We start from the raw sequence: 11,390 nt of genomic DNA on the forward strand, positions 1-11,390 counted from the left end.
ATGAAATATCTGTGCGATTCGATAAGCCAAGCGTGGTAAGGTCAGAAAAGAGTCCATCAAACCTGTAGCATAGTGGAACGTTGCATTAGTGTTTTTGCTCACAACCAAAGCGCATTTCAAGGTGGGATGGACGACCCACCTTGGTCTGATGTTCTTCTCACAATATCATGTCTACTCACCGTTTCAGGGTCCACAATTGGCCCTCAGACACGGCTATAATAATTCGCCTGGAATTCACCTACAGAGTGTATCTCTTAGAACAAAATGATAATCCCTCTTTAATATGCCGCTTATAAACGTACTGGTCTATCAGGATCTTGTGCAATCAGGACAGGTTTGCCATTGTATGCGTTAGGAACGACGTTGACACTTTGCCACTGTTTTCCTTAATTACCCACCGCGAAAAAAAAAGAAGAAAATTCACAATGCAGAGTTAAATTTATTGTGCTTTACATGCTTTTGGTTGTCTCGCACTCACCAAGTGTGAGATCCTGATAGACTTGATTAGTCAAAGCATCAATGAGCCCGTCCAGTTTGGGTGTAGGAACAAGAACAAGCGGGGAAAGAGAATTCACAGTCACACCCAACGAGAAATTGTTACTTCTTCGAGATTTTTTTTTTTTTTTTTTTTAGTAGAAACTACCTGCGCTGATCATTGAACCTTTAACATGGTTTTGCAAGTAAGCAACGCAAACAATGTCAAGATCTACACCGTTTCTGGCGGTTTGGGATCTAGATCAATTCCCGATTGGTTGGCTAGACAGAAGAAGAAGACCCTCAAGAAAGATCTCGGTATGCTTTGCACATGGCTTTTAGGCACTTGACGCCAATGACACTAACCTTTACTCAATTTTTTTTAACTTCTGCACTATAGAATACAGACAAAGAATCGAGTTGATTCAAGACTTTGAATTCCCAGAAGCTTCCAACAAAATTAAGTGTACGGCTGATGGCAACTACACTGTTGCAACCGGTGTATACAAACCACAAATGCGAGTCTACGAGTTTGCTGAAATGTCCATGAAATTTGAACGACACACCGACGCTGAAAACGTCAACTTTGAGGTAGGCACACTCTGCACAATTGCATATGCTCTTACTTTCATCTTTTTTTCTCGCCACTAACCCCGGTTCGTAGATTTTATCCGATGACTGGACCAAAACCGTTCATCTGCAAACCGACAGATCAATAGAGTTCCAGGCTCAAGGTGGTATTCACTACAGAACTCGTATTCCAAAGTTCGGTCGCGATCTCGCATATCATTACCCCAGTTGTGATCTCTTGGTGGGCGCAGCAGGCAATGAAGTCTATCGACTCAATTTAGAGCAAGGACGATTTTTGAATCCCATTGCCACCGACTCAGACCTTGGTGTCAATTGCACAGAGGTCAACCCTGCCCATCAATTGTTCGGATTCGGTACAGCTCAAGGAACCGTCGAGTTCTGGGATCCTCGATCCAGATCTCGTGTCGGTTTGTTGCAACCTCAAGTTCCCGCTACCTTCGGTAATACAGATTCGACCGCACTGGAAGTATCAGCTCTCAAATTCCGCCATGATGGTTTGAGTTTGGCTGCTGGAACAAACACTGGACACACTCTTTTATACGATTTGCGATCGAATGTGCCATGGCTTGTGAAGGATCATCAGTACGGGTTCCCTATCAAAACTCTTCATTGGCACGACGGTATCTCTGCGAGCTCATCAGAAAGCTCTGGCAAGGTCATCGTTTCTGATTGCAAGATTGTCAAAATTTGGGATCGTCTTAATGTAAGTGTCTTTTTGGATGGCGCCCTATTGCTTGTAAAGCACACTGCTAATGTTAATTCCTATCTTAGGGCGCACATTTCACATCTATCGAACCTGAAACAGATATCAATGATGTTTGCACAGTTGATAATAGTGGTTTGCTGTTCACGGCTAATGAGGGTATTCAGATGGGTGCCTACTATATACCTCAACTTGGCCCTGCACCAAAATGGGCATCTTTCTTGGATAACTTGACAGAAGAGATGGAGGAGAACCCATCTCATAACATCTATGATGACTACAAGTTTGTGTCTCGCAAGGAGCTCAACGCACTTGGTCTTGAACATCTTATTGGTACTGATACCCTCAAGGCATATATGCATGGTTTCTTCGTCGATTTGAGATTGTATGAGAAGGTAAGAGAGTGTATGATTTGGGGGTGGTGTAGGTTGAATATGTCTCAGCGATAGTACCGACACTAACCACACCTTTCTCCTCAGGCCAAGTTGATTGCTAATCCCTTTGCCTATGATGATTACCGTGAGCGCATTGTACGGGACAAGATTGAGAAAGAACGATCCTCTCGTATTCGTGCCACCAACAAACTTCCAGCCGTTAACAAGGAACTGGCCAAGAAACTGCTTGATGAAGGCAAGAAGAAGAAGGCCAAGAAGGAAGGACAAGTTAATCCCATGGACGATGATCGTTTCAAGGATATGTTTGCTGATGCTGACTTCCAAGTGGACCAAGAATCTAATGAGTACAAGTTACTTCATCCTACACAATCTGTAAGTAAAAGAGGGAGTGGATGCTGCTCCATTGGCCAAAAATGTTTGGGCATGTTACTCATTCTGTCTTTTATTATTCACAGAAAAAGGAACGACAAAATGCTCCATCTGATGATGAGGAAATGTCAGATGCTGAAGACGAACAAGACGGTTCAGATGTGGACTCTGACGATAGCCAGAGAATGTCGGGCGATAGCGACAGTGATGATGATATCATCTCCAAGATTCGTAAAGAACGAGGAGGTCATGTTCGCAGTAAGAAGGCCATTCAGACAACCATTCGATCACAGCCACATGAGAGATGGACTCCCAAGGAGAAGACCAAGGCAGGAAAGCGAGAACTTGAAATGCGTATGGGCAATACCAGCAATTCTGGACGAGCCGTTGGTGTTACCAAGAAGGATATGCGACGATCCTTCGGTGATCGTGTCGCTACTGCATCCAAATCCAACGATGGCCACCGTGTTTCTCGAACGGCTATGGGTGGTATGGAAATGTCTTTCAAATTGCAATCCAAGAAGAAGAGAGATAATGGACCGTCATCGGCTGGTGGACCTGACCGAAGACAGCGACGTAGTGCCAGTAAAAACACCTTCAGAGGCATGTAACCTCGACTTTTCTTTTTTGTTGCATAGAAATCATTATCCAAAATCACTTGTTGCTTTTATTGTACAAAATATCAATTTAGAAACACGACACTTTTGCATTTGGTCTTATAATTAAACCATGCTTAAAATATTATTGCTCTTTTTCAAACAAACGAACCAAAAAAAAATTTACAATTGTACTATGGGGGGTTGAAAGTTTACACGCTGTTGTTTACAGTATCCAGTATTTGCCTGTGCGATAGACAACACCATCTGGGCGGGCCAATAGGATAGGAATTTTTTTAGTGCCATTGTCATCCACTACACCAGCAGATTCTGCAAGTTGATGAGGACTGGGAATGGCAAAAGTGATGGTTTGAGGACCTCGAAGTTCGGCTGTGACAGGGCATCCACCGAACCAGATGGAGAGGTCTGGGGTCAAGTTATCGCCTTGAAGAGTGGCAAAGCTGTTGGGATGGAGAGTAAGCGACTTGACATTGGGGAAAGGAGCAAGGGGAGCGGAATCGGCTGAACCCTTGAACGCATCACTGAACGACGACTCTTGAGGAACCCAGAAGCTATAAGTTGCACAGTCGGTGCCAACAATAGTCCATACGGAAGCATCAGAAGCGTCCTCAGTCCATGCGCAACCCAAAGCTTTCTTGGAAAGGGCATCGGGATTGGCTCGTCTCTTGCGTACAGCCTTAGGTCTATCTTCTCCAGTCGATGACACAGATGGCGTCTTCTTCTTCTCAAATTTGGCAGCCATACGAGGTCCAGCTGCACGATGCATACCGACCGCATCATTGATGCAAGCCAGATAAGTGGCACCACCAGATGACCTTGGCAAATGGAAGCCGCTTAAGAAGGGCTCAGAGTTATCAGGTTGAGCAGGAGCATCTTGAACAATTTGGAAGGCGATCTTGTGGAGTTGAGACACTGGATCTCCTAGACTTTCATCAGCGCATTCACCACCGGCACGAGTAGCACCTGGGGCAACTCTAACACCACCGACGACCATGCTACCCTTGTCAACTTTTCGAACCACCATGACAGGACTGACCAAACCAGTGGTAACGCATTGCAACACAACAGGCTGGTTATAGTGAATAGGAAGAGGGGCATCTGTAGGGTTGCGAACGGCAATGGCTGGAGGAGCAGGAAGAGGGGAGGTTGGATCATGAGGGACACGAGCAGCGGTAGAGGTGCCAAGAGTGGTATCGACAATCCACATAACGAACGGATCCCAAGAGCCTGTTCGAGCCACAAAGGACGTATTAGTAGGCTTGGCAGCACCTGTGCTATTGCAGCGGTGGAAGTTCATTGGGATAGCATCTTGAGAGTTGTTGACACCAAGATACTTTGTCGAGACAGTTTGAGATCGGATACGGTTGAAGAGAGATACGGTGGATCCATTATGAATACAGAGCTCAACGTTCTTCACGCTTTGGCGTTTCTTGCTAGGCTTGCTAATGACCTTAATGCTGTTGCCAGCCACTGTACCGAGGTTTCTTCCATTTGCAAGCTGAATGTTGACCAAACACTCTACACGCTTACGCTTGTCGTCAGCGTCGTTGATATACAAGTGCTTGGAGACACATTTACCACTGACGTTCGACACATTATCAGTTCCAGCTGACGTATCGGACGACTGTGTATGCCATTCCAATACGCCTTGTTGACTCGTTGGTTCACCTGAAATGGAAATATTGATCTTGGGTGCGCTCAGTGATTGACTGCTGCCAGCAACAGTGCTTTCGCTATCATGGTTTGGTGTCCACCATGAGGAGCCCAACAAAAGAGTAGTAGGAGGAGGGCATAAAAATCTATGACAGAAAACCAGATCAGTCAACCCGCCCAATTTTTCTTGTCCATTATAATGATGTTTACCTTTTCTCTGTACCATAGCTTTTTTGAGCTACCTTGCTTGTCAATATCATAACAGTGCGTTCACCGGAGGTTGCAGGTGATCGCATGTTCATGTATTTCGTCACCAGTGGCTTGAGCCTTTCAACATCAACTGCAGGCTCAATGCATCTGAGAGCTATGCTTGTTAGCGTATTAGGGTCTAATTCGGCCGGCAATATAAATGGGTGTTTTGTTGTTGAGGCATCCGTGGTATCGGTTGGGAATAGAGATTGAGTAAACATGGGATTACTCATGGATGGTGACGGAGAAGGGGAGAGTGAAGGAAGTGTGTGTGCGGGGGACATAGGCGGTGAAGGATGGATAGACTTTCTGCGCTTATGAACGTGAGCAAGCAGTGGAAGATCCGTTTGAAATCCCATATCCTCCATGTTGCCCGTCAAGGAAGCCATTGAAGATTTGCGACGGCCATCAAAATAGTGTTCAGAGGCATCCGAATCATTCAACACAGCAGCTGCAGCAGAGAGATCGGAGAATAGTGCGTCCATTCCATTTGATGTCTCTTCTGTTTTTAGACCAAAGTCCATTTCCGGAAACGCCGTTGCGAGCGAGAAGTTGCAATGAGAATCATTATCAGAATCAGTGTGGTAGATCTCCATGGTGTCAGAGCTAAAGAGCTCAGGGGTATTGGGCAGACCAGCTGGAATTTGGATGCTTTCTGAAAGGCACGATGAAGCGATAGACTCGGGAACTTTTGGGATGGAGGTTATGATCTTAGAACCCATATCCTTATGTTGACGCTCTTTCAATATATTCTGATAGTACGACAACAGCTCGGGATTAGGTTTAGGCTCGACGGCTGACTCACAAGACTCGACATCATTTCCTTCAAAATGAATAAACATAGCTTGTGAGTTAGCTCTAGCTACAGATGCAACATTGATAGAGTTGCGCCTTGATTCTAGGAGCTCCTTCAAAGACATTCCCCAGTAATTTTTGGTGCCAGTCTGGAAGGATTCCTCTGTAGCTGATTTGGGAGATGAAAGTGGGGAGTGAACGACATACTGTGACCAGTCATCAGTCATTCCTAATGCTATTTTTGGTTCAGCAGGGGCTATTTTGCGCTTTCGGGATATTGATGGATTTATATCCAAAGTGGAAGACATGGTTGTAGAAAGAGTAGGAAAGTAGAAAGAATTGCAAAATATAGACGGGGGATTGCGCTCCTTTATAATGGCCTGGAAGTGGGCGGAGGCAATTCATACTCCGGAGGGTATAATCTGTACTTTGGCGTTATTATGCATTGTGATTGGTCATGCTGGTCACACGAGTCACAGAATATACCCGCCAAACCAAACTCAGCAACCGGAGCCTAAAGTTTTAGGCAACCTCGGATACCCTTGCAGCGTGAGCTCTACCCCAACGACTTTCCTGTATCCGGGGTACTCTTGCAGCCTATAAATGGTTTTAACTATGTTAGCCAACTTGACACCATTGGAACATGATGAGCCTTCGAGACAAGTTTCAATATATCTGTTACCATCAGCTATTATGATGTACCATTGATGCTCCGCAAGAAACCATAGATTTAGTAAGAAATCCAAAAGCAATACACTGCATTCCGCCGATGCAATAAGGTTTAAAAAAAATTTTTTTTGTGGGGACTTGGCCATCTTCTAGCTCTCAAAGGGCTATAGGTATCATTGCTCTCTTTTATAAATTACTGAGTTCTGACTATGGGACATAGAGATAGATGCATACCATCTGTGGGGGATTAAAAGCTATTGAAATTGTTAAAGCGATGACCATGAAATGGTATTCCGACTGACTCGGTGGAATGGCCCAAAATAATCTGAATTTAACATGGGTGTGTGAAAATTTCGAGGTACTTTGAAAACACACCAAATATACCTTCTGACGATCGGGTATAACAAAATGCTTATTTCTTAACAATATATGGCTGTCATGTTGCTTGCGGCCCATAACGTTGGTTGTCATTCACTCCAGTGACAGCTCGAAGTAAAATTTTCTGAGATAATATGGGTGCAAGGGGTCAATTATCTTCGCTATAGATATTACTGTACGAGTCATCAGCTGCCACAGCTGAATAATTCGAACACACAGCACCGCTCCAATGTGATTACAGCACTGCTACGAGGTTAGAGCAAGGCTTATTCAAGGCCATACAGCCATTATGTTGATCTTTCTTTAAACTTAGTATAATGACGCTGAATGACGTTGAAGATCGATGCCCCTAGTTTAAATGGAAACGTACTGCGAAGGTCCGTGAGCTGAATACCCTCTGCCCCTACATTTTCTTTTCCTTACTGCCCACCATACACATAATGAAACATGGCGACTTCCAAATAGGTTCTTAAACATGTGTATTGGTATGGACGGAGCTGAACTTTGCCGCGTTCGCAGCAAGCGAATTTACAGGTTTGGGTTGTCTCACTTTTTCTCCCCACACATTCAGCCCCAGGAAATTGCCACCGCTTTCGACGGTGGCAAGCACAGATGGTACGTCACTCCAGCTGAAAAGCTGCAGTAACATGACATTTAAGGCTCTTTATCCCCACACAATGTTTCCTATATGGCAACAGACGTAAAGCAATGTGCAACTTTAATATAAGGTGTTTGATGATGTTTCATGAAAGGCGTAGACGAATCGAATTTCAGTTCACTTTCTGCTGAAGTTGTTGTAAATTTATGCTATTTCTTTATGCACATGTTCAGTCATGTTACTCTCCACAATCACAGCCCAGCCTTCCTGATGAACTGGAGATCGCGTATTTTACTTTATTTTATTTTTGTTTAATTTTTTTTTTTCATGAAAAAATACTGACAATTACAGCGACCACAACAACGTTATATTACAAGTAGAAATGCAGTTTATTCCTTTCAAACGTAGAAGCATATTACAAAAACCATGCGCAATTTTTTTTTTTTTTAAGAAAAAAAAAAGGACAGAGTAAAAAATAGGTCGCACTATTCTAGTGCAGTTAACCCAAGGTCACTCTCGTGTTAGATAACTTTAACTTTTCTTCCAAACTTGCAATATGATCGTCTCTCTTCTTGAGCTCTTCTTTGAGTCGCTTCATGTAGTCACAGGTTTTACTCAATACTGCCAATTTGCTTATAGCTTTTTCTTGAGAACCGTCTTTGGAAACAGAACCCTCATCGTCTGAAGAATTAATATCCTCATCCATGTCTGTGACGATTTCATCTCTAAGCTTGTTGAACCAATCTTTGAGACTGTCTCTTCTTCTCTTCTCTGCCTTTTTGTGGGCTGACCTTCGGTTTTCTAAGCCAGCATTGATGCCAGGAGAAAACTTGATTCCCAAGACATCGGTCTTGCCTTCGCGAAGGTTTTGGTAGTTTGATTTGGCTTCCAATGCTTTGGCAGCATCCTCAATGGAGGAATATACATCAAGCGTTGGACTGACAAGCAGAGGTCGTAAAGCCCGTGGGGAAGGCTTGGCTGGAGAAGGACGAGGGGTAACAGAAGGTATGAGCTTTGGAGTGGACTTGTAAGAAGATACAGACGACCTTCGCGGTTGATTTGCTTTTGATTTTGTTTTGATGTTCATGACAGATGAAGGTGTGGCTGGCTTGAGGTCTATAGGACTCTTGGTATTGGAGGCTCCGGGGTTGATTGAATTATCTTCTACCATTGACCAGGAACCTTTCAAGGTAGTCAATGGTGGTGGCATACTGATCGATGAGGGGTCGGAAGGAATTGTGTGGTGGTCAGTATTAGTTTTTCGCGGTTGACTTGCAGACTTGTATGGGCTGTATGTGATCCGTGATCGATTGGAAGCCCTAGTGGGACCAGCGTTTCGAATGGCGTGTTGCATGTCCGTTCTTTGTGATAAAGTATTCATTAAATTGCTTTGATTGACCACGCCTCGACCTTGTTGTTGTAGTTCAGCCAATTGCTTCTTCAGCATATTCTTGGTTTGTTCCAAGTTCTCCAAGTGACGCTGAACTGCGTCAAGGTTATCCACATTCTCAGAATGGAGCTCCGATGACTCTTGGGGAATAATAGCAGGAGATGATAGAGGAGTGAGTTCCATCTCATCCGAAGAAAACACATCGTTCGCGGAGCTGGTAAAATCTTCGTGGGGCGTAGAGTGCATGGTCTGGTGCCTGTAAGTCATGGAAGGTGTGATGGCAGGAGACAGGAGGGGTGTTGACTATGTAACGAAGTTACGAAAAATTCAGAATATGCATTTGGACAAGTTGTACGATGTTCAGGATGATAAAAAGAATCTTACCTCTCTGGTTCGGGAAGAGATTTCATGCCACTTCTCATTTTGGTCTATCAGGTCAAAAGAAGTGATGGCAGGAGTAAGAGATAGAGACATTGAATGGTGTGTATGGTTGAGATGAAACTGGCGTTCGTAAGCTTCCACCATTTTACCAAGATCATGTCCACCGTGCCTAGGAGTGTCCATGGATTCCAGCACGGGACTCATAACCTCTTTGTCGGCGGAGGTGGTAAAATATACCATGTCTGCATCGGTATTAAAGGGATCGTCCATAACATCGGCAACTCTATCTCTATGGTCAATTATGGGGCTGTTGTGAGACGAAGCGATGGACATAGCGACTAAACGGGTCAACGGAAGGGAAATGAAGAAGATAGTACAGAAGCGAACGAGCATTTATTGTTATTTTTTTGTGAATCCGACCATGCGGGCAAACCAAGGTGTTCCTGTGGACAGACTTAGACTGGGCCAATAAAATTGGCGGAATCAAGCACATTTAGCGATCTACGGTGAGACCATCACTGGACTTAAGGCAACTTGGTAGGATCCCATTCCGTTACAAGGTACTCATCCATTTTAGTTAAAGCCTCCATATCTTCAGCGGAAATCTCAAAGTCAAAAACGTTGGAATTATCTGTAATTCGCTGCTTGTTAACACTTTTTGGTAGCGGGATGAGTCCACGTTGCAACGACCTAATATAAAGAACCATATCAGGTTATTAAACTATTTTTTTTTTATAACTGGTACACCATCCTTTTCAGCTTTCAAATTGTCATGATACATACCATCTAATCAAAATCTGGGCAGGCTGTTTTCCATATTTCTGAGCGATTTTGTTCAACCTAGGCTCCTTCAGTTTGAGGCCCATTGTCAAAGGTGAAAATGCTTCTATGAGTACGCCGTTTTCTTGGCAGAAACGACAAAGCTCTTCCCTAACTTGGTACGGAGTCACCTGCGAGTAGAGAGGATGAGATTGCCGTTTACGCCTGGTTCTAACGCTAATTCCCATTCGCGGATCCAATCTGGGTTGATTTTCACATACTGTACCTCAATTTGATTAATTGCAGGTTTGATAGAACCGACTTCAAAGACCTCCTTCATGTGATGGACACCATAGTTGCTGACACCAATAGATCTGACTTTGCCTTCCTTTTGAAGGTCTTCAAGAGCCTTCCAGCTCTCGCTGCGAAGCTGTTTTCCTGTGCAGGGGCTGCTCACAGGCCACCATCAATATCCGCTCTATATTCACTCTCATTCGCAGCTATATAACATTACCTGTGGATCAAATACAAGTCGACATAGTCGAGGCCTAATTTACGAAGACTTTCGTAGCAAGCTTCTTTGGCCTTATCATAACCATGATCAGTATCCCAAAGCTTCGTGGTTATCCAAATCTTTTTAGGGGAGCGGAGTTAATCAGTGACAAGTTGGTGAAACAACGTACACAGTCATCAATGAGCCCACCTGGCTACGAGGAATGTTACTGAAGATGGAAGATGGGGGATCTAAGTTTAGTCACAAGCCTAATATAAAGCATAAGCAGTGAAAAGTTCAACTATCAGGTATACTTACCACTTCTTGAGCGCAGCACCAACGCTTTCTTCGTTGTAATAGCCTACGAGATGGAAGTCATCATTAGTGATGTCACAGTGGAACGGTTACCATCATGCTTTGAATTCTTACAAGATGCCGTATCAATGTGGCGGTAGCCAGCCTTCAAAACAGTCGTGTTAGCACGTTTGTGAGTAACCACCCTGTACACCAATAGTGAAATTTACCTCAAGAGCCAGAAGCACCGCTTGCTCTGTTTCGTCTCCCGGTTCACTTTGGTATACACCGAATCCAAGCGCGGGAATCTCATTTCCATCGTTCAATTTACGTGTCGATTGCAAAGTTAAAGTCATTTTTAGTGGCGTAAAGCTAGAAGAAGTACTTTAGCTGCGTCTGTAAACTTTCTGATTGATCCATCTCGCAAAAAAAAATGATGAATTGCGTTATATCACGTGTTTTGGCATAATTCAAGGGTCTTGAAATTTAGAACAGATGGAAAGAAAAGGGCATGAAGTTGGTAATAGCATACGAGAAGTTACGAAGGTGCTAGAATGTGAGGTCAGGCTCTGAAATTGCCAG

At 44.0% G+C, this 11,390-nt stretch overlaps 4 protein-coding genes across 4 annotated transcripts; 1 reads left to right on the forward strand and 3 right to left on the reverse strand.

The window, feature by feature from the left end:
- The first annotated feature begins 643 nt into the window (after positions 1-643).
- Positions 644-3,249, forward strand: K450DRAFT_256364 (uncharacterized protein). Its single transcript, XM_051591498.1, has 6 exons — positions 644-792; positions 875-1,065; positions 1,139-1,768; positions 1,837-2,163; positions 2,248-2,535; positions 2,619-3,249. The coding sequence occupies exons 1-6, from the start codon at positions 669-671 to the stop codon at positions 3,141-3,143; spliced, it is 2,085 nt and encodes a 694-aa protein (XP_051441600.1). The 5' UTR covers positions 644-668; the 3' UTR covers positions 3,144-3,249.
- A 105-nt stretch (positions 3,250-3,354) lies between these two features.
- K450DRAFT_274620 (uncharacterized protein) lies at positions 3,355-6,154 on the reverse strand (the record flags this gene model as incomplete). Its single annotated transcript, XM_051593131.1, has 2 exons — positions 3,355-4,948; positions 5,013-6,154. 2 exons carry the CDS (start codon positions 6,152-6,154, stop codon positions 3,355-3,357), a joined length of 2,736 nt encoding a protein of 911 aa, XP_051441601.1.
- A 1,836-nt stretch (positions 6,155-7,990) lies between these two features.
- Positions 7,991-9,595, reverse strand: K450DRAFT_201932 (uncharacterized protein; the record flags this gene model as incomplete). Its single annotated transcript, XM_051584680.1, has 2 exons — positions 7,991-9,184; positions 9,266-9,595. The coding sequence occupies 2 exons, from the start codon at positions 9,593-9,595 to the stop codon at positions 7,991-7,993; spliced, it is 1,524 nt and encodes a 507-aa protein (XP_051441602.1).
- Positions 9,596-9,786: 191 nt separating this feature from the next.
- On the reverse strand, positions 9,787-11,164 carry K450DRAFT_274622 (uncharacterized protein; the record flags this gene model as incomplete). The annotated part of the gene is made up of 8 exons (XM_051593132.1): positions 9,787-9,952; positions 10,046-10,212; positions 10,308-10,470; positions 10,536-10,654; positions 10,725-10,743; positions 10,833-10,875; positions 10,944-10,974; positions 11,039-11,164. The coding sequence occupies 8 exons, from the start codon at positions 11,162-11,164 to the stop codon at positions 9,787-9,789; spliced, it is 834 nt and encodes a 277-aa protein (XP_051441603.1).
- Between the last annotated feature and the right edge of the window lie 226 nt (positions 11,165-11,390).

The sequence above is a fragment of the Umbelopsis ramanniana genome, assembly GCF_025399195.1.
Source record: "Umbelopsis ramanniana AG unplaced genomic scaffold K450scaffold_62, whole genome shotgun sequence".
Lineage (NCBI taxonomy): Eukaryota > Fungi > Mucoromycota > Umbelopsidomycetes > Umbelopsidales > Umbelopsidaceae > Umbelopsis > Umbelopsis ramanniana.

What these genes read in the sequence shown, in the direction of transcription:
- K450DRAFT_256364 (XM_051591498.1), top strand. Translation starts at nt 669, where the DNA reads ATGGTTTTGCAAGTAAGCAACGCAAACAATGTCAAGATCTACACCGTT. An exon ending in GACCCTCAAGAAAGATCTCG is followed by an intron (nt 793 to 874) that starts GTATGCTTTGCA and finishes TCTGCACTATAG; the next exon opens with AATACAGACAAAGAATCGAG. An exon ending in TACTTCATCCTACACAATCT is followed by an intron (nt 2,536 to 2,618) that starts GTAAGTAAAAGA and finishes TATTATTCACAG; the next exon opens with AAAAAGGAACGACAAAATGC.